This window comes from Hemibagrus wyckioides, linkage group LG22, assembly GCF_019097595.1.
Source record: "Hemibagrus wyckioides isolate EC202008001 linkage group LG22, SWU_Hwy_1.0, whole genome shotgun sequence".
NCBI classification, from domain to species: Eukaryota; Metazoa; Chordata; class Actinopteri; order Siluriformes; family Bagridae; genus Hemibagrus; species Hemibagrus wyckioides.
The window spans coordinates 18,348,382-18,369,778 of NC_080731.1; the positions used below are offsets into that span (position 1 = coordinate 18,348,382).

The 21,397-nt window shown below is 42.0% G+C and overlaps 4 protein-coding genes and 1 long non-coding RNA gene across 6 annotated transcripts; 2 read left to right on the forward strand and 3 right to left on the reverse strand.

The window, feature by feature from the left end:
- Positions 1-94: 94 nt before the first annotated feature.
- marveld2b (MARVEL domain containing 2b) lies at positions 95-4,768 on the reverse strand. Its single transcript, XM_058374844.1, has 7 exons — positions 4,587-4,768; positions 3,069-4,273; positions 2,862-2,894; positions 2,598-2,773; positions 1,826-1,997; positions 1,317-1,367; positions 95-1,143 (listed from the first exon to the last, which is right to left on the reverse strand). The coding sequence occupies exons 2-7, from the start codon at positions 4,230-4,232 to the stop codon at positions 1,021-1,023; spliced, it is 1,719 nt and encodes a 572-aa protein (XP_058230827.1). The 5' UTR covers positions 4,233-4,273; positions 4,587-4,768; the 3' UTR covers positions 95-1,020.
- A 672-nt stretch (positions 4,769-5,440) lies between these two features.
- ak6 (adenylate kinase 6) lies at positions 5,441-7,749 on the reverse strand. The gene is made up of 5 exons (XM_058374853.1): positions 7,495-7,749; positions 7,143-7,235; positions 6,636-6,694; positions 6,388-6,533; positions 5,441-6,009 (listed from the first exon to the last, which is right to left on the reverse strand). The coding sequence occupies exons 1-5, from the start codon at positions 7,529-7,531 to the stop codon at positions 5,820-5,822; spliced, it is 525 nt and encodes a 174-aa protein (XP_058230836.1). The 5' UTR covers positions 7,532-7,749; the 3' UTR covers positions 5,441-5,819.
- Positions 7,750-7,989: 240 nt separating this feature from the next.
- Positions 7,990-13,318, forward strand: rad17 (RAD17 checkpoint clamp loader component). Of its 2 annotated transcripts, XM_058374837.1 has the most exons (17): positions 7,990-8,136; positions 8,660-8,745; positions 8,878-9,138; positions 9,216-9,299; positions 9,372-9,531; positions 9,620-9,756; positions 10,020-10,072; positions 10,159-10,284; positions 10,454-10,523; positions 10,611-10,719; positions 10,869-11,066; positions 11,146-11,231; positions 11,389-11,535; positions 11,772-11,918; positions 12,011-12,131; positions 12,299-12,356; positions 12,677-13,318. In XM_058374837.1, the coding sequence occupies exons 2-17, from the start codon at positions 8,704-8,706 to the stop codon at positions 12,927-12,929; spliced, it is 2,052 nt and encodes a 683-aa protein (XP_058230820.1). In that variant the 5' UTR covers positions 7,990-8,136; positions 8,660-8,703; the 3' UTR covers positions 12,930-13,318. The 2 variants fall into 2 exon arrangements, with proteins under 2 accessions (XP_058230820.1, XP_058230821.1); XM_058374838.1 differs by lacking the exon at positions 7,990-8,136 and having other exon boundaries at positions 8,681-8,745; positions 10,454-10,719.
- Positions 13,319-14,799: 1,481 nt separating this feature from the next.
- On the forward strand, positions 14,800-20,641 carry ccdc125 (coiled-coil domain containing 125). Its single transcript, XM_058374845.1, has 11 exons — positions 14,800-15,079; positions 15,525-15,583; positions 16,237-16,323; positions 16,427-16,504; positions 16,686-16,771; positions 16,846-16,928; positions 17,035-17,147; positions 19,238-19,345; positions 19,420-19,558; positions 19,837-19,949; positions 20,189-20,641. The coding sequence occupies exons 1-11, from the start codon at positions 14,800-14,802 to the stop codon at positions 20,444-20,446; spliced, it is 1,404 nt and encodes a 467-aa protein (XP_058230828.1). The 3' UTR covers positions 20,447-20,641.
- On the reverse strand, positions 14,995-16,695 carry LOC131343291 (uncharacterized). Its single transcript, XR_009203129.1, has 3 exons — positions 16,420-16,695; positions 16,209-16,311; positions 14,995-15,134 (listed from the first exon to the last, which is right to left on the reverse strand). It is a non-coding gene; the product is annotated as an uncharacterized LOC131343291 (long non-coding RNA).
- Positions 20,642-21,397: the final 756 nt, after the last annotated feature.

Here is a 21,397-nt window from a genome sequence, read left to right on the forward strand (position 1 = left end):
ATAAATAAATAAAGCTTTTTGTTAAAAAAAAAATAAACAACAACAAAAAAAAAAAAAAGCAAGCAAGCAAGAAAGAAAAATTTTAGATAAAATATCTAATTCATATTTTTTTTAATAAAAAAAATGAAGACAACACATCAATGCAAGTTCTCCGTTTACTCTCCTGATATAAAAGTGTACAAAAACATTTTCACTAAACCTCTAATTCCGATCACTTCAGTGCGAACACGTTACATTACATTACAGTAAAAATCATAAAAGTTGTACAGAACCAAAAAATAAAAACAAAAAAACATTTTGGCTCATTTAAAATCATTTCTTACTTCAGTATCATCCAACAGTAGAACCTTTGGCTATGACTTCATTCAAATTGACTTCTGCATACATCTAAACACAAACGATTACGAGAGTTCACATTTTAATAACTGGTAGCTACCCTAAAAGAAAAAAAAAAAACCAAACGCACAATCTTACACAAATTTCCTAAACTAACTACGGGAATTTTAATGAATTTCTTTTTTAATAAATGAAGAGAGAAGTTTGGAGACAAAGCCACGCCCATCACCCGAACTATACACTTTACTCCTCAAAGTGTAACGTGAGTGTAAAAGGGTTGTTTTTCCCTGGCAGGTGGGAATCACATGAAATGATCAAATAAAAATAACCTGTACAAATACATCACGTGTAAAAGTTTTCAAATCCTCCCTGTAAGTGAAGCTAGTTAGAGTTGCAGCAAGACCGGAACCAGGAAACCAGTCTTATTGGCACCAGTCTATTTTTTGGCAAGATGATTTCTAATATAAATAACCCTTTTCTTTCCTTCCAAAAAAACTCTTCATAAAGCATATTACAGCATTATGTTTAACTTCTGAAACAGTGCTAGTGTTTTACTTTACAGGGAAGGGATGCATCAGATTTAAACCTGGAGCAGGTGATTAGTGTCACAGTGCAGCGTATCACACACACTGACGCCGTCAGCACTTTGGGTTGGTGATGATGTCACACAGCAGGGCGATGAGGTCACGTGCTGTAGCCGTCGTTCCAGTCCATCACTTTGTCGTATTCCTGGATCTTCTGCTTGATGTGCGAGAGTTTGTTCTTTAGATATTCACATCGCTCCTTCTTTTCCAGGAAAGTGGGGTCCTGGGAGCATGCAAACACACACACACACACAGAACATTTTATTCCACACTGTAATGTGTTGATTCAGAGTGTGAAGCATAACTAAAGTAGGGATAGCTCAACAGACTAAAGTTTCTCCTAAATAATCAGTCGATGAGTTCAAAGTTCAAAGTCTGAACCTTCACCACACTTACATTCTTCTTCCTCTGGTAGTCCTGCATGATTTGGCTGATCCGCTCGTGTTCCTGTGGGATTTTAAAGAAAGGTCACTAAATGAATGAATCCCACACGGTATTTAAGCAGAATCATCAACCTGACTAGTGCTCCAGCTAGAAAATCTCTCAGACTGATCAAGGAAACGCTTGTTGTTTATGCAAAACAGTGGCCCATGATGTTTTTAACAGCTCTCGATGATCTCAGATCAGTTTGTTTGACTTTGAGGTCATGAATGAACATCACATGTTCACGGTCTGTGGCAGATCTCAGACCAGTTCTGTTTCTCTGCCTCGATAACCACAAACCAGAGAGAGAGAGCTGCTACAGCTACAAAATAACGTGACTGTTAACAATCTCGAGTTGATTCTTTAATCTATTACAGTAAAACTTGCCACTGGGTACAAAAAATAAGTGAATACAAAAATAAATTCCTCTGTATTGAAAATGGAAACCTTCCCCAGGACGTCAGTCCACTCAAAGACATTACCATTTGACTGGACGGCTGAGACGGCAGGCTCTGGATCATACTGTCCATCTCTTCAAACTTTTTGGCCAGAATCTGAACCTCAGCATGGAGCTCCTTATACTCAGCGTACTGATCGTTAAACACAGCCCTGTACTGGTCCCTCTCCTCATCGGTGCGGATGGTGGGGTACTTCCTGCAAGAGAGGTCACATCAAAATGATCTCCAGATCATAAAAGTGTAACACGTAATCAGTGAGGATGCATGAATAATGAGACTGGGGGTTACATGGTGCAAACTGTGTGTGAAAATATCATAAGGAGGAACTACAGCAACAAAACAAGCAACCTGATAAAACATCTTAAACATAAAACTCAGGGCAAAGAGCCAATCCCGAGCAGCACACAGTAGCCTGTGTGCATTTTTAAACTGGCAATTATTTAAAGCAGGGATGCATAAACAGTGCTGAATAACATCCCATAATTTCAATATCAGTATCAAAAAGTAGCAAATAACATATGGTTTGGGAAAAAAGGCATCCTTTGTATTAAGTATGGTAATATAATGTAGAGGGATTCTTCATCTATCCATCATCAGCACATCAACCCATACATTCACCAATAACTAATACATCCATCCAGTCATAATCAATACATCCATCCATTTATTATTACTCAAAACATCCATCTACACTTATCCACCCATCACAAACACATTCATCAGTACTACAGCCATCCATCACCAATCCATCCATATCATCCAAACAATGCTGTTTAGATTCAATGAATGAACTCACGCCACATAATCTGCAATGACCACTGGTTTAGGGATGTGTCCTGCCGGTATGTGACCCCTCAGGTACTCTGGCTCCATCATAGTCTGTGGAATGTTTACGGCATCATCCACATTGTCAGGGGAAGCCATTGTTTGATGTTTAAAGACCGGCCCTGATACACTGGATCCAGCTCCAATCTGGGGATAAAGTCGATTAGTGCCATTCGTACCATTTATCACTCGTATGTGTGTTTTCAGAAAACCTTTAGATGATGAAAGTATTTACCATAGTCAGCGGTAACGATGCAACAGTCTTATTCTAAACAGAATTAGAGAAACAAATCAAGAAATGTCAGATAACAGATAACCCTGGGGTCTATTTGGGATACACCAACAATTAATCAATATACAATATGCTGTTTAAAAAAACATCCCAAGACTTGGTTCTTAATTATCCTCTCTTTATGTTAAGATATTTCCCCAGATGGCTTACCTCTTGTGCCAGGGCTTCTCGGCGTAGTCTTGCCTGTTCATGCCTCCACAGTTTGAGACACACTCCAGCCCCAACCAGGTACAGCAGCATAGTGAGGAACAGGAAGATGGTGGCGGCCGTTTGTCCAGCTTCTGTGCGACAAAAGGCAGCACTGGGGCCATTGTTGAAAAACGGGGAGTAGCAGAGGCCACCGCGTACCGTATCATTCACGTATACTATAGCTGCCGATAAATAAAACAGCCCCAGTGCTATGTTTATTACACACTCCGTCACTGGCCACCAACTGGAATCCAGCAAGATGGTGCGGTAGTACATGGTCATCCCCAGCACGAGCAGGATGACCGTGACAATCCAGGCCAGTCCTGCCACCACCAGGATGAAAGGTGTCTTGGGTCCCCTGTAGTTGACTCCGTAGTTGCCGTACATCCCTCCATAACTGGCTCCATAGCCAGGCTGCTGATTGTAGCCAAACATGTTATACCACTCGTTATCCTTGTGCACATATGCGCAGACACACGCGAAGACAGCAGCACCTAAGAGGAGCTCAGCACAGCCAAGGATGCGTAACAAGCCTGCCCAGGACTTCATATAGGCGTAGCGCATGTGGTACTCCTCCACCTTCTCGCTGTACGTCATGGCTGTACGTGCCGAGCGGCCTGATACCGATTCCAGAGCCTCACCGAGCAGCGCTGCCTGCTCCTTACGTGAGGCGTAGCTTCCTCCAGAGCCTCCATACGGGTCAGTGTAGGAGCTGGGGGCGTTGGGTGAAGGTGGGCGAGAATGTGGAGGTGAACATGGTACCCCATGTGTAGTGCTGTTCACGATTTCGGATGGAGGTGGTGGAAACGACTGGGTTTTGCTGCTCCGGAAGCTGCCACCTCGGAAGAAGTTCTTCACAGAGTCGGGGATGAAACGGCGCACCGGTTTGATGTCCATGGCTTCGTCTGGCTGGTCCTCAGGATTATCCGGGTAGAAGTCTGGACCCACGGGCGGGTCAAATGGAAGAGGGGGAGGCGGTAAGGGGTCGGCGCTGATGGCTGGCACCACACCACCAAGGGGGTACGGGAAGTCTTGTTCCCGGGATAGGGATCCAAACGGCACTTGGTCATAGTGCGGTTCTCGGATATGATCAAAACGCGCCGCTAACCCGTAAGCTGATGACATGAGTTTTGTTTTTCTTTTAGTCCTGCTTCCCTGAAGTAAGGCTGAAAGGGACAACACACATTATTTAAGAGTACATACAGAACCCAAAGTCCACAGAACTCTCATTCAGCTTACGTAATGTCGATGAAAAAGTAAACAATAGCTTAGGTATGTTAAGGAACTATGTTTTATGGTATGCGGATTGACTCACGACAATTCTGTCTTGTAGCGAATGAGAAACTACCGGGAGAGCAACAGCGTGACCGAAACCCGTTTGGAGAAAAGATTAAAGATGGTCATATTAATCTGCTCACTGCTTACATTTACATCCGTAGCCGTGTTTATTAAAAATAAAAACAACAACAAAGCACTTACCTTTACGGCTAAAGACACTTGCCTTCCTCTACCTGTTCGTCAGGTGAACTGTCCGCGTCACGTGACCCGTCCTTCCGAAACTGGTGATGTCATTGGCTGCGTTCGAAACCGCATGAAAGCACGCTACAAAACGCCGCCATTTCACACCGAGAGACAAATAGTTTCGACTTTCCGACGCATCATGTCGCTGTGATCTACTTCCATAACCTCACTAAACAGCCTGCCGTTAGAGTACTGCGCCTGCTTTAGCTGTTTATTCTGTATAAACTAGGTATTCTGTAGTAAGTGATTTGGGACGCGGCCATGTGGATCAACAGAAACCTGTCAGACTCCGCGGACACAAATGTGTTATTAGGGTCAAGATAATCACTGCCCACTTTATGCCTGGGAATCCTTTAACTATCAAATAAATCCCCTCTCTGACCTAATGGAACATTACTGAAATGTGTAAAAATATTACGTCTATTTATTAGAGACATTGAACTTTTTATTATCATTATTAGTATTATTTCAATTATTATTATTTCAAGACAACATTGTTTATAGGTGATTGGTTTTCTAATTCAGGTTACGATTAAACTCATTAATGATATTTCCATTCAATTAATACATCATGGTACAGGAATATCAGACCAGTTCCTTTCAAAATGCAAAGGAAAAAAAAATCATTGGCTATGACTGAGGTCAGCAGGAATTTTATACAGAGACATTTTCACTCTGGTAGTTTATCTCAAAAGTGGAGAAAAATGTTTTAAAAAATGAGACATGATTAAAAAAAGACAAAATCTCTCATTTGTCACGTAAACACAAAAGCACACAATCCTGTTGTAATATCGAGGATACACACTTCATCATTTGTTTTCCTTAGAAGTGATTTATTTTGTAGATAAATGTGTAAAATAGATGTATTATATTTCTGGTTACAGTGAGTACACACACTCTGTTAGCATAGTTATGTATTTCGTGAGGGAAGACCAGCAGTTTCTATGTATTTTTATGATTTTATTTTTCCCCAAGACTGAACTCTTATATCTACTTTGAAAAGCCTTTTTTTTTCCCTGGCAAGATGTTCACTTCGATTCGTCTCAGCAGTCGTCCTCTTGCATGATGCCTTTAGTTGGTTTTGGGTGTATCAGAGCTCTGAGAAACACACCAAGCTTCTGGAATATTTCTTTACTAGTGCATGTCACAGCAATGTGTGTGATGAGGAGTGTGTGTGTGTGTGTGTGTGTGTTAGTTATTGTCTTTCATCCACTGCTCGATCCATTGTGAGATCTGCTCCAGATTCCTCTCCAGGTCATCAGGATTGTTGCTGGGCAGCTGGTGCACAATTTCCTCTTTATATGCCTCCATGGCCTCCTCATAGATGGTCTGGAAGATCTCACACTGAACGTTGTCCTGAAGCTTCTTGCCTGTGTAGCCCCTACGTGAGAGAGACACAAAAATAACAGCACTTTATTTACTTATGATAAATTAAAACATTGAAAGAAATGATGATAAACAACTGGAGCCTAAACAGTGCCCAGTAAATGAGGCCATTTAGGATGTCTCAATGTTTTGCATATAACCAGAGACACTCCCTTCCTTAATAGCAAGCTTAAACCACAGTGCTGCTACATTCTCAATTCTGATTGGTCAGAAAATGTTGATTATTTATCCAATAATAGCAATTATTTAGTATTTATTGAAGGAGTCTCCAGTGTAAGAGGAAGGCTGTAACTTTAAGTTTTCTGACATGAGCAACTCAGATCCTCTGAAACACTGTTCAGTGTTGCCATGGTGACATCACAGCATCTCTCACCTGCTCTCGAGTCTATTATAGAGGTTGGTGTTATCTGTGCGAAGGACAAACACAATGTGAAACCAGCGCTCTGGGAAGAAGTCACAGCCGTGGTAGTCTACAATCATGCCTCCATCCATCATCTGGTCCTCCAGTTCATCCACAACCTGATGGGAAAAAAAAGGCCAAAGTTAAAGCATGCAACAGGAACCTGAATATCTGTTCTTCACTAATAGCTGCAACTTATTTCTGTGTGTGTGTGTGCTCACCCTGTCTTCATCTAGAATGGGGCACTGGTATTCCTCATCAAAACCATCAAACAGCTGACCTGAGATTAAAAACAGCAAAATAACATTACCATGCAAGGTTCCTCTCTCTCATCACCTCAATCATTTCTATCCATCCATCGTCTATATCCGCTTTATTCCTAATTAGGGTCACGGGGGTTTGCTGGAGCCTATCCCAGCACACATTGGGCGAAAGGCAGGGGTACATTCTGGACAGGTCACCAGTCCATCACAGGGCCACACATATAGACAGACAACCACACACACTCACACTCACTCCTAAGGGCAGTTTAGAATCACCAATCCACCTAATGAACTTGTATTTGGACTGTGGGAGGAATCCGGAGTTCCTGCAGTAAACCCACACAGAAAGGCCCCTGCCTGTTCGAACCCAGGACCTACTTGCTGTGAGGCAACAGTGCAAACCACTAAGCCACCGTGCTGCCTCAATCTTTTTTATTTGGCCATTAACGTGAAGCTGCATCTCACCTTCCTTTGCCAGATCTCCAACATTGATGTACGTCAGTCCGGTCCTCTGAGCCAGTTCCTTCCCAAGTGTCGTCTTCCCTACGCCCGGGGTTCCTGAAAACATTCCAGCAATACATAAACACTAGGCCTCTAGGAACACAATTCTCTAAATCCAACATGAATGTGACATATGATCATTTATGTAAGGAATAAAGTCATCAGTGTTGTGCTGTTTCATCAGGGTGGAGTGATAAAGCTCTACCATGCGGAAGGTTTTAATTTTTTTAATTAAAAAAACTTTGAGTAATAGTCTACATGACATAATGCACCGTGAGAGTAAATGGTTATAGAGGTAGTTTATCTGGCCCCTCACCTGTGAGGAGGATGTTTGGTCTCTTCATGATCCTCATCGCAGGATTCTACTGGACCAAACTTTAGGTTCTGTTGAGGTCCGATAACTAAGCAGAGCTTAAAAAAAGTGCTAACAAGGCTTAGCGTGTGTATAAACGCGTGTCTATCAATAACAACAATAATACGGCTCAGGTTTTTAAAGAGAGCACACTGGATCAAATCAGAAACGTGCGCCTCATCGTGCTCATGCTGACGGTTCGAAAGCGTCATCAACCCGCGACCGTCCGAGCGTGTATAAGTATTACTTATTATTTTCTTTTTTTTATACCTGAATAATTGTTTTCTTTATTGTTATTATTACATATCGTCAACCAAAATACACAGATAAAATATACATAATGGAAAACTTTGATGTAAAAGATTAAATTTACATTTAAACACTGTTTTTTCCCCCCAGCTAGCCAATCATATCTCAGAAGGTTGGTCTATGTCAGCCAATCAGCGTGCAGGAGGCGGGACTGTGAGTAAAATAAACCCCACAGAGAGGCGGACCGTTGGAACTTTAAAGGGATATAGAGCTCATAGTTAGATATATATATAAATTAATCTCTTTATAAGTGCGCAAAAGCGTTAGGGCTTTTATTTAGCGTCAGAAATGACTAAGGTAAGTTCGTGTTTAGTTTAAATATAGCGTTTATCAGATAACACGATGACTTTGCATTAGCTAGCTTCGCTTACCAGCATGCTAACTTAGCCAAGCTAACGGTCAACAGCAGAGTTCACGCAGCTGGCCGGCTAACGTCAAAAAGTCCTATAACCCTGAACAAATCATAAAAACTCAATCACTGATGATGTTATAAGATAAAATATTTGAGCAAAACGCGTATATTTATACACATGTAGCTAGCGTTTGTAAATTTACCCAGTAATCAAAACGAAACCTGTGGCTGTTGCCCAAACTCCTCCTCGCTCCCTGTATAGGTGCACTACAGAGTGAACACTAACACTGACTCGCTCTCTCTCTCAAGTCCACTTGATGTTTATCAGGGCGGCTTTTTAGTACTCAGCCTACTGATGTTGAATTATTATTTACATTTCTATACAGAATTGTCTTAATCTAAAAAGTTTGTTATGAGGTGATTACATTTAGATTAAATTTTATTATATTTTGTAATATTTCGTTGCAGTGCCAAACTGATTAATCCGGCTGTGTGAATGGGAAAAGCTGATAATGTCAAAACTGTCTCTGGGAGGGAAGACGTCCTCTGGTAAAGTGAGTTGTGTTGCTGAATTTCTTCTCATTACTCCATCATCATACATGTCATGTGGATAAAATCACCCTGAGAAAAGAAAATAAAACATGTTGAGACTTTGGTTTGTTGCTGTGTCTTTTTTTTGTTTTTAGTTAAGCAGCTGGGTACAACCGTCCTTTGGTGACTTTTTCGGAGGCTCGGGGTCGAACTCCCTTCCCTCAACAAAGGGACTTTCAGGAGAAAGCAAGTCTAAAACTCAGTCCTCGAATGCGGGTGTCGGTGGAAAGAAGCTGAGGAAGAGAAAGGGAGAGCCTCAAACCTCTAAGCTCGAGCCTGGTGTCTTCTCAAGCAGACGAGGATCACAGGAGAACCAGGATGAATCCTGGGTGGATGTGCATGCACCTCAGACACAAGTAAGAGACTACGAGCTTAAATATACGTCACACTTGAATATAAACAAGTCACTGAGGCTTCTTCTTCTATGACTCAGGCCGAGCTGGCAGTCCACAAGAAGAAAGTCGAGGACGTTGAGAGTTGGTTGAGGGTTCATCTGGACTTAAAGAGTGCTAATAAGGTGTGCCTGGTTTCTTTATGTCTCGAGTGTCTGAAAATAGAAGACCATTGCTAACACTGTGGTTCTCCACAGGGTGGTGCTGTTCTGTTACTGACCGGTCCATCCGGCTGTGGAAAGACTGCCACGGTTCACGTCCTAGCTAAAGATGCGCGCTGTCACATCCAGGAGTGGACGAACCCGACCACTGCAGAGTACAGGAAGGATGACGCCTTCATGGACAGCTTCGATCCAGGTGTGGGAAAGTTTTATCAGAGCATCTCTGCTTCATGTCACAATGTCTGTGTGGTCCTGATTGTGATCACGTGTTTGTGTTGCTTCAGCCTCCAGGTTTAACAGCTTCCATAGCAGTTCACAGACAGCAGCTTTCCAGGAGTTTCTGCTCCGAGCGAACAAATACAACCGGCTGCAGATGAGCGGAGAAGACGGGGCTCAGGAGAGGAAGATCATCCTCGTAGAGGTACCATGGTACAATACACAACATGCTAACCTGCGATGCAGTATCTTATAATAAATACTCCGTTACGTCACGTGACAGTTCAGTGCAAATGTTTGCATCCTTTTAATATCTGCACAGATGATCCTTCATTGTCACAAGTCATAAAAAGGCCCCCTTTTATTATCAGACCATATTTTATTTTCTATATAACTGTAACAGAAAGTAACCTAACTAAGGTCATATTGGTTTGGATCACACTTTCTCACCAATCTGTGTTCCTGTAGGAGTTCCCAAACCAGTTCTACAGACAGCCAGGATGCTTGCATGATATCCTCAGGTGAGACTCACGATGTTATTTCATAAACAGAACCGCAGTGTAAGAAGGATCTAGACAGAAACTGAAGCTGTGTGTGTTTCGTGCAGGCGATACGTGCGGACCGGTAGATGCCCGATGGTCTTCATCGTATCTGACAGCCTGAGCGGAGACACCAGTTCCAGACTCCTCTTCCCCAAAGACATACAAGAGGAGCTGAGCATCCATAACATCAGGTTTGTAAATCAGTATGTTAAACTCTGAGGAGCTGAAAGGTTAACTAAGACACACCAACTTGTCGTCTATGATCTATCTAACACATTGTGCATTTAAAACAGGTCAGCTCTGGTTAGAACCTCTTTACTTCTCCCTCATGTTTATTCATGCTTCTGCTCTTTCCTCCAGTTTTAACCCCATAGCTCCTACCAGCATGATGAAGGTGCTGAGTAGGATTGCGACCGTTGAAGCGAGCAAGGTAACAGTTGATAAAATCTTTGACTCATTTCAACACCTTCTGACCCACTTTCATGTCAGCTTTTACTCACCCGGGTTTTGTTTTCAGAGTGCTAGGATCTCTCTCCCTGACAAGCCGGCGCTGGAGCAGCTGTGCTCCGGAAGTTCAGGAGACATACGGAGTGCCATCAACAGCCTACAGTTCTCCTCCTTCACTGGTGGGTTCTCATGCAGGTTCTAACAGAAGTCTGTTAAGATTGTTTGGTTATAGTTAAAGGGTGTAACTTCAGTCTCTGGTAGAAGTCATGTGAGATTTGATTTCATTTCAAGACCTTAGACTCCTCTTTGATTTGCTTTTCATCTCCAGACTTCTCTCTGGAAAAAAGCCTCTGGGCTTCTAAGAAAGGAAAATCATCCAAGTCTGCAGCCAAATCCACATCGAGATCTAAAGGCAAAGGCCGGTCTGCTAAATCCACTGACGGGCTGGAGGAGAGCCCTGCTATAGGAGGAAAAGACGCATCCCTCTTCCTCTTCAGAGCGCTCGGAAAGATCCTCTACTGCAAGCGTGAGTCTGGGTTACAGTTTACACTCTCATTTGTATCCAGTTCTAAAGTGCATCAGAGTGACGCTGGTTATAATTTCAGGAGAAAGCTATGAAGCTGGGGATGTTCCTAAGCTTCCAGCACATCTTTCAGAGCATCAGAGGGATAAACTGCTGGTTGACCCAGAGGTACACACACACACACACACACACACACACACACAAGCACACACACAAGCCTGCACTCACATTAGAAGATAACGGTGTGGTTCTCTATAGACAATAAGTAAAATAATCACCATGTTACACTTTATTTGCATGTCTCTCTCTCCCTCTCTCATATCAGCTCGTTATCGAGCGCTCCCACATGTCAGGTGAGCTCTTTAACCTCTATCTGCACCAGAACTACATGGACTTTTTCTCAGACGTGGAAGATGTGGCACGGGCCAGCGAGTATCTCTCAGACTCTGACTTCCTGACAGCAGAATGGACTGTGAGTAACAGAGAATTCAGCAGTGACACACAGTTTGTAGCTAAATATCAGGAATTTCAAAGCCCTAATGCTACACTGCAGCTGGATGCTGTCCTTCAACACTGATTTTATCTTTCACTTGTCTATGTTCACTCTCCTTTGGCTATATCTCTGCCATCTGCCATCACTACATTTATTTGACTAACACAGTTCTTTAAAAATATTTATTAGACTGCTTGATTCTGCTATCTGTACAGTCCAGGTCCACCATGTTGGAGTATGGATCTTCAGTGGCCACTAGAGGTCTCATCCACTCTAACAGCGCCCGCGCTCAGGCTGACCAACCGTCGTCAGTCGGCTTTAAGCCACTTCACAAACCCCACTGGCTGCATATTAACAAGACGGTAATGAGAAAATACGGCAAGCTTTTTGTCCATTCAGGAATGAATGTCATGTACCTCATTATTCTAACTCTGTTTTATCTTTCTGCTTAAAGTACCGAGAGAACTATCTGACCGCCCAGTCGCTCTTCATCAGCTTCTGTCTGACCCCTGTAAGCCTCGTAACGGAGCTAGTGCCCTATCTGGCCATGCTCAGCAACCCTATGAGGAATCAAGGTAACACACACACATACACTATATACACAGTGCCACTGAAAATCCTCTTACTTGTTTCACCACATATTTATAACATGATATTAACCAGTAATTTAATTAGAAATTACAGAATGTGTAGAAAAGACAGTTACATGGATAAGTGTGTGTGCTTTTTTCTTTCCTTTCAGCTCAAATAACCTTCATCCAAGATGTTGGCCATCTGTCTCTCAGGAGATTTCCTGGCAGGTAAGTGAGCAGAATGACTGAATACTTCTTTTAACATTGTGTAGTTTAAGTAGGACTGGAGATAGAGATGGGTTTGGGTCAGGGATGGGTTACATGGGGATGAGTTGGAAATAGAGATGAGGTCTACAGGGAAAGAGAGGAGATAGACAGATAGAATCAGACCTGGAAGAATGGGGTGGGGGTTGATCGGGCCTGCATGGATGGAGTGGAGACGCAAACAGGAATGTGACCTGAAGGAATATTGTTAGGAATGCTGGAGACTGCACAGAATTCCACACAGTTCTCTGGTATATAACTAATCCATGTCTGAATTCTTTCAGATTAAAACTTGAAGCACTTGGAGATAAAGACCCTGGCCTTCTGGACCTGGACAGTGATACTGATGAGGCAGGAACCCAGAGCACTGAGCCTGGTGCTCAGACCACTGTCCCAGCAGATACCACTGCTGTACCCACCCTCCCAAACAGCCAGGAGCCTGGGGGTGACCTCCCCGCCAGCCAGCCCCAGCCAACCACCGCCGAAGCCTTACTGGACGAGAAGGACCTTCTAATCGAGGAGTATGACAGTGACTGACAAATCACACACTCCTGTTGCCTATATATCTTCCACCATCGTTGCCCTGAGGAGATGGGGTTCTTACCTTTGTTTCAGCATCACTGTGTTTTTGCTTATGGTTTTATAATGTGAAATAATCAGCAGGTTTATATTTATTTAGTTCAGCACAAACCGCAGACAGTCTTTGTGTCGTGTATGATGTACATGTTGGTGTTACAGTGTTCCTATCGGACTCGGTTATAGGGACCTACAGAAAGTGAGTGAGTGTTATGTATGATTTAAATAAAAAACAGTTTTTGGACATTGTTATAATATAATTGTCTTTGTTGTCCAGATAATTTAATTCTAACATGTTGGTTCTTTAATACGTGCTGCACTTGAGTAGGCAATAAAATGTATGTTTTGCATCTTTTGTGTCAGAAACAGTTGAAGTGGTTTGAATGAATATTTTTTGGGGGGTAGATTTACTATGAATAATCATGTGAGAGTATAGGATGAAGATCCTCTAATGATAGACCTGTGATTTAAGAATATAACTCTTCCACTTATGTCAATCAGCGGGAATATGATCTTTTTTTTCTGTTCATTAGTACGTTTTAGTTACGTTTTGCCATCACCTACACCCAGTTGGTAGGTATATACTGCTTTCTTTATACTTCTTCCTATTGGTGGCTTTTAGTTGAACGTCACTTGAGAGATTTTATTTATTTTATTTTTTTTGACACCTCATTGGCTGCAAAAGCACTAAACTGGACACCCCGTGACCATGTGTTTTAAGATAAGCCAATTTAATATAATAACTAGAACAATAAATAACATCTGGATAACATTAAAAGATTAAAACGGTTCATATATGTGAGTCACACAAATGATTCGATTCAAAGATCCGACTCTTTGCCGATTCGTTCGAGAACGACACATCATTAGGGATGTAACCTTTTTTTTTTTTGCCTCTAGAGTTTTTATGGAAGTTATTTTTGCACAGCATTTTACTTTAGAAATATGGATATCTCACAAAAAAAGCACAAAATAGTGTTATTATATTATATTTTGTAGATGGTGTATCCTGTGAGGTGAAAATGTTTAAATCCGCCTTTAAAGCATATCGCGGATGCAGGAAGAAAAAAAAAAACCTTCATTAGATCCGCTTAAACCTCGGGCTGGAGGTGTGTGACACACCCGTGTGTGTGTGTGTGTGTGTGTGTGTGTGTGAGTGTGAGATCGCAGTGGTGTGGATGTGTACAGCATGTAACGTTCACAGAATAAACATTTCTACCTTTGTTAGATGGTGTATTATTTCCGCTCTGGTTCATTTCTCGGACAGGTGTTCAGGCTACAGGTGAGTTCAGCGCTTTCTTCCCCATGTTTCTGAATCTAATGCGAATTTTCAAGCCAAATTATTACGTCAACCTTTTTTAAACCCCTACACATACACAGATGTTTGATTTGGCATCGACCTTTTCTAAACAGATTTCGCTTAAAGCAGCAGATCAGTCGCCATTCTCCTTTACACACTTTACCTGAAAACACCTAACAAACAAACTCCAGCATTTGCTGTTACTACCTCCACAAAGCTCTGTTTTCCTTTATTTAATACTTTTTAAAAAAATCCATTAATAATTAGCTTTGAAAACCAATTACTCCACAAAGTTAGTTCCTGTTCTTACTGTTCCTTTTATCAGTTATCTTGTTAGTTAATGTTGTGAGGTGTGTTATACAACATGCCTATGTTATGTGATATTACTCCAATTATCCTGTTAGAGAACATTGTGTTAGCAGGAAACAGTATGAGAGGACGTTTTTAGATTTTAGACATGTTGGAAGATCTTAAACATAAATATGGGATTGAAATTGTACTTTAGGACATTGACTCCAGGTCAAGCTGGATATGATGCATGCAAATCGAGAACAAGCGAGTGCCACGGATCAGCCCCCAGAAGACGACATGGCTGATGGAGATCTGGGGGACGGCACCCGGTCTGTAAGTGGGAGCCGTCGGTCGCGGGACAGGAGCAAAGGGGATCTGCCTCCAAACATGAAACCCTCTAAACGTGGCAGTGAGGGAAGTGATGGATCTTTCTCCTGGACATCATGCAGTGCCATGTACACCGCTTTCAGAAAAGAGCTGGATGCAGAGCGGATCTCTCAGTGGAGGATCAGAGACTCAGGTCGGTCCAAATCACGTGAAAACAGCCATAGTGCCATCTTTAATAGACTGTATATCTGAAATACAGAACTGGTAATTTAACCTGTTTATATTCAAACAAAGGCTTCTTGCTCCGTTCTTTGGAGCTCTCCTCAATCTGTTTTCCTAAATGTAAATGTTTGCTCATGATAATGTCCTCAGTCCCATTACTTAGTCATAAACCAGTGTCTAAAATGAGATCCAGAGGGACACTGTCACTTCCTGTCTGTGTCCTGTTCTAAGCTGTAAGACCTTGTTGACTTTGGTGTGTTTGAGCCATGACAAAAGGTCCTTTGTGAGCATGTGGTGTTTCTCACAGCTTTGACAAAGCACCAAAGCCGTCAGCTAAACAACCCTGGAACTATAACACTATAACACAGTACTAATGAACAGATTATAATGATTTTTATAATCTCATTTTCTGACAGAGATCAGCGCCGGTGAGTCCAGTGAGACGTTACAGAGAAGACTGCAGGAAGTTACAGAGGTACAACGACACTGCGAGTGTTTATGATCTCACTTTGCTTTCAGCACCAAAGTGGTTAGATCTGAATCTATTCATGCAGGAGACTCTTTTTTCGCCCAAGTGAAACAGAATCTGATCCAATCACTGAGCTGACCAGTTGAGTGGCTCGCATCTGGGAAGCTTTTAGTTAGTAGAAGAGAACCTTAATGGCTGAGCTCTCGCAAACAGCTCTTAGTATGTTATTAGCAGGTGTATTTTTAGACAATGACACACAACCTCCTGAGAACTGAGCGTGTGTGTTCAGGTGGGAATGTAGATAAGCGATGGAGGAAATCATTCACACGGCACTGATTTGAATTGAATATGCTGTTCAGTTATTTGCTCTGTCCTTAACACCAGAGGTGAGGAATGACCAGAATGGCAGAGCAGTCTCAGAGGCTAAGGGATCACCCATAATGCCTAATGTATGGGGTAATAATACAGAGAGTAGCTGTACACAAAGCTAGATGGGATAACTACAAACAAGGAAATGTATGAAGGCTTTAACAAAAGAATGAAAGTGTAATAGAAAACTAAGAACATTAAAAAAGCACATACAAAGTGTCTCGGCTGTTGTTTTTACAGCACATGAAATCATGTTACTCACTTCATTGTCATTGTGTTCTGCTCTGTAGGAAGTGGAGCTGTTGAGGACAGAACTGGAAGTGACACATCGACATCTTGAAGGCAAACATGAAGCTCTGAGAATCCTTCAAGGCCAAGTAATAAACACACACATGCTCTCTTCATCATCCAGTGTATTGTAACTGTATCACATTGTATACAATATGTAGCCATATCGTTTTGTTTTGTTTTACCTGAAAGGCCATATTAGATAAAGCAACAAGTCACACCAAGATCTTGCTGCAGAAGAGTGAAGAGCGGACCAAAGCTTTGGAGAAGGTGACTTACACGTTTATTACTGATTAACTGTTAACTTTGGCTGGTGACTGGAAAATGTGTACGACTTTCATTACACAGAGGGAGGAGTGTGAAGGAGTGGGAGACTTTTTGTTGTTGCCGCTGTGCTGGTAGAGCGTAACTAATATGTGATCACGATGTTGTGGGAACTCTCCATGTGCAGGAAGTGAACGCTTTGCAGTGGGAGATCACCTTCAACCAGGTGAAGTTTAAGAACGTAGCGCAGGAGTGGGAGCTGAAATATAACAGGTATGATTTTAGGCTTTGTGGTTCAAACAGTTGGACTAAAACTCAATGAAAAATAAAATACCAGTGTGTAACAGGGTGTGTGCAGAGAACCAGGCCTTGAGCAAAGCTCTTGATGAGAAACTAGAACAGTTCCAGGATCTGCACAGAGAGAACATGTGTAAGTGTATAGCAACTCTGAAGCTGACATAATCTGATTATAATTGAGTTTATTGCTCATTATTGGTGTGTGTGTGTGTGTGTGTGCATGTTTGTGTATGTTCTAGCATTGAGTCAGCAGTGTCTGGAGCTCCTGGGCTTACTGGGCACTCATGAGAGGAGAGACTTCCAGAAGACCCAACCACCATGCAGCCAAAGCAGAGAGGGATCTGCACTGGAGGTACCATGGACAGAGGGATGAGGGGAAGATAGATTAGAACTTTGATGGATGGATGGATGGGTGGATGGATAGCTGGAATTATGGATGCTGGATAGACATGAAATGTGAAAGGATCATAATGGCCAGATTTAAATAAGGACAGATGTAGAAATGTGTTTATAGATGGATGGATGGATGGATGGATGGATGGGTGGGTGTACGGATGGGTGGGCAGATGGATGGATGGAGGGTGGATGGATAGCTGGAATTATGAATGCCAGAAAGACTGGTGAAAAAGTAAAAGGATCATAATGGCCAGATTTAAATAAGGACAGATGTAGAAGTGTATTTATAGATAGATGGATGGATGGATGGATGGATGGGTGGATGGATAGCTGGAATTATGGATGCTGGATAGACTGGTGAAAACGTGAAAGGATCATAATGGCCAGATTTAAATAAGGACAGATGTAGAAATGTGTTTATAGATGGATGGATGGATGGATGGATGGGTGGGTGGGTGTACAGATGGGTGGGCAGATGGATGGATGGAGGGTGGATGGATAGCTGGAATTATGAATGCCAGAAAGACTGGTGAAAACGTAAAAGGATCATAATGGCCAGATTTAAATAAGGACAGATGTAGAAGTGTATTTATAGATAGATGGATGGATGGATGGATGGGTGGATGGATAGCTGGAATTATGGATGCTGGATAGACTGGTGAAAACGTGAAAGGATCATAATGGCCAGATTTAAATAAGGACAGATGTAGAAATGTGTTTATAGATGGATGGATGGATGGGTGGGTGGGTGTACAGATGGGTGGGCAGATGGATGGATGGAGGGTGGATGGATAGCTGGAATTATGAATGCTGGATAGACATGAAATGTGAAAGGATCATAATGGCCAGATTTAAATAAGGACAGATGTAGAAGTGTATTTATAGATAGATGGATGGATGGATGGATGGATGGGTGGATGGATAGCTGGTATTATGGATGCTGGATAGACTGGTGAAAACGTGAAAGGATCATAATGGCCAGATTTAAATAAGGACAGATGTAGAAATGTGTTTATAGATTGATGGATGGATGGATGGATGGAATTATGGATGCTGGATAGACATGAAACGTGAAAGGATCATAATGGCCAGATTTAAATAAGGACAGATGTAGAAATGTGTTTATAGATGGATGGATGGATGGATGGATGGGTGGGTGGGTGGGTGTACGGATGGGTGGGCAGATGGATGGATGGAGGGTGGATGGATAGCTGGAATTATGAATGCCAGAAAGACTGGTGAAAACGTAAAAGGATCATAATGGCCAGATTTAAATAAGGACAGATGTAGAAGTGTATTTATAGATAGATGGATGGATGGATGGATGGATGGATGGATTGATGGATGGATGGGTGGATGGGTGGATGGATAGCTGGAATTATGGATGCTGGATAGACTGGTGAAAACGTGAAAGGATCATAATGGCCAGATTTAAATTAGGAGAGATGTAGAAGTGTGTTTATAATGGTAGAGAGATTCAGAAGAAATGGGCAGAAAATTAGAGGATGAATTATGGATAGAAGCACAGCTGGATTTCAAAGATATAATATGGTGGATAAACAAACAGTTTAAGTTTGAATGGATGGATGGATGAATTAATGAATTTAATTTGGAGATGAATGGATACTGAGATGGAAAGATTGTTGGATGCTTGGATGACTGACCTTAGATGGATAGTTAGAAATATTAATGCTCTATAGACATACATTAATGGATAGACTCAGTGGAAAGATGGATAGATGAATAGAAACATATAGTTGGAGTTAAGGATGGGTAGCTAAAAGAATTTTAAGTAAGGTGGATGAAAGGATAGATGTATAGACTGCACAGATGAATAGATTGTATAAGATGGATGCAGGAGGACAGTTAGATGGTTGTCTATCCTCTATCCATAATTCTGTCTATCCCTCTATACCCACAGATGATTAGTCAACTGTCTTATTCTTGCACTTATCCTTTTATCCAGAGGACAGATGGATGCTTAGACAGCTAGACAGATGGAGAGAAAGTGATGACAGTGTTAAAGGTGTGTGATGTGTTTCTCAGCTGGCTGTGTTTGGGGCGTGTAAGTGCAGCTCCGGCGCAGGAGAGCCGTGTTCCTGTGCAAAGAGCGCAGCTGCAAGCCGCAAACAAGTCCTTCAGCTAAAACAAGAGGTTTGTATAATCAAAAAGCAGTTTTTTCATGGCTTTCTATACATGTGTTAATGTGTGTGTGTGTGTGTGTCTAGCTGGAGCTGCAGAGGAGAAGGAAGGATGAAGCGTATGTGATGGTGGACGCGTTCCGGATCGCATTCGAGCAGCAGCTCAGGAGAGGAAGTGAGAAAGTGCTGCAGCTGGCAGAAAGTGACACACACTCACCAGAGAGAGGTGCAGGAACTAAGAAACACACACAAACACACACACACACACTCACTGCTGTACCAAAGAATTTTTCACCATCTTGTTTTTAAAAATTGTGATTGGTCAGAGTTGTTGTTATAGGAATATAATCAATGTTCAGGTTCAACTCTAACTCTGCTTCATCACACCACACTGTCACTGATCATTTTATTATAACAGGCATGCATTTTGCTCTAGTATTAACTATATACACATTTCCAGAGACCTTTAGATATCAGTCATGCTAATGTACCTTCACCTCACAGGGAAACAAGGCTCAGTTGGCGTGACTCAGGTGCTGAAGAAATTTCTGCCATCTCTCAAAGAGGGAAAAGTCCTGAGCAACCCGAAAGAAACCCTGCAGCTGCTACTCGATCTGGTGCGTATTCCATCCATAACATGCCACCTAGCTGTACACCTGGAACACACTCTATAATTTATCTTCATCTGCATTAATAACTGGAACATTTACAGACACACAGCTTGCTGTTCAGGTGGGAGTATAGATAAGAGATAGAGAAAAATCATTCAGCATTGAGAGAGAACTCATTTCTGTGAACTAACCCAAACACGAAGGAGGAGATTAAACGCAAGAACAATGTTTATCGTGTGTTTCAGCTGAGTGATAAAGAGGAGGCCTTGGCCCATCAGAGGAAGGTCAGCTACATGTTAGCGCAGAGATACGAGGACCTGGAGAAATGTCTTCAGGCACAGCTCAAGGACCTGGACATGTCACACAACGGGGCTGAATTGAAATCGGACAGATCTAAATGCACAGTGGACTCTAAAGCTGATCATCTGTCACGTTCATGTGAAAATATACCAGTGGTCATGGACGAGTGTGAAGAGGAGACGAGTGTCAGGTTCACAAAATGAGGGCGAGGGGTAAATAGGAGGAATAAAAGAGATCTCAAGACCTTTGTTTACAAAATTTGTTCAAATATCGTAAGGTTTGGAGGTTTTCTCCAAGGATTAAGTATATTTTCTGTGAAAAATGACACAGGATCAGCATTTGTTTATTTGTCGTCAAAGTGTAATAAACTACTTTCTGATTGTTTTTTGCCATGTTAAGCCAATTTTCCATCTTTATTTTTGATTATAATCAGATCGAAACATATTTTGAGCCAGTTAAATGGTTTTTGTTAAAATTTGTTTTAATTTTGTATCAGATACCTTGCTAACAAGGGGGTGGAAAAGAACTGACAAATTATACTTGAAACTATCCATCCATCCATTTTCTATACCCACTTTATTCCTAATTAGGGTGAGGGGAACTGCTGGAGCCTATCCCAGCACACATTGGGCAAAAGGCAGGGGTACATCCTGGACAGGTCACCAGTCCATCACAGGGCCACACATAGACAAACAACCACACACACTCACACTCACTCCTATGGGCAATTTAGAATGACCAATCAACCTAATGTACATGTTTTTGGACTGTGGGAGGAAACCGGAGTACCCGGAGTAAACCCACACAGGCACGGGGAAAACATGCAAAATCCACACAGAAAGGCCCCTGCCTGTTCGAACCCAGGATTCGGACCAGGACCTGCTTGCTGTGAGGCAACAGTGCTAACCACTAAGCCACTGTGCCACCCTATACATGAAAGTATAAAAAGTATAAATCTTACTACATTAAAAGAGGAGGTAAACAGCCAGAATGTACATGGAGGGTTGCTACTTTAATGTAAACGTCATCAAATATTTCAAAGTTCAGTGTAAATGTTTTAACAGGTGATGCCTTAAACTAAAATGTAAATCATTTTGAATGTGTAGTTTAGTCAGTTCCTATATGAGAGATGAAAAGACCTTTTGATATTTTAT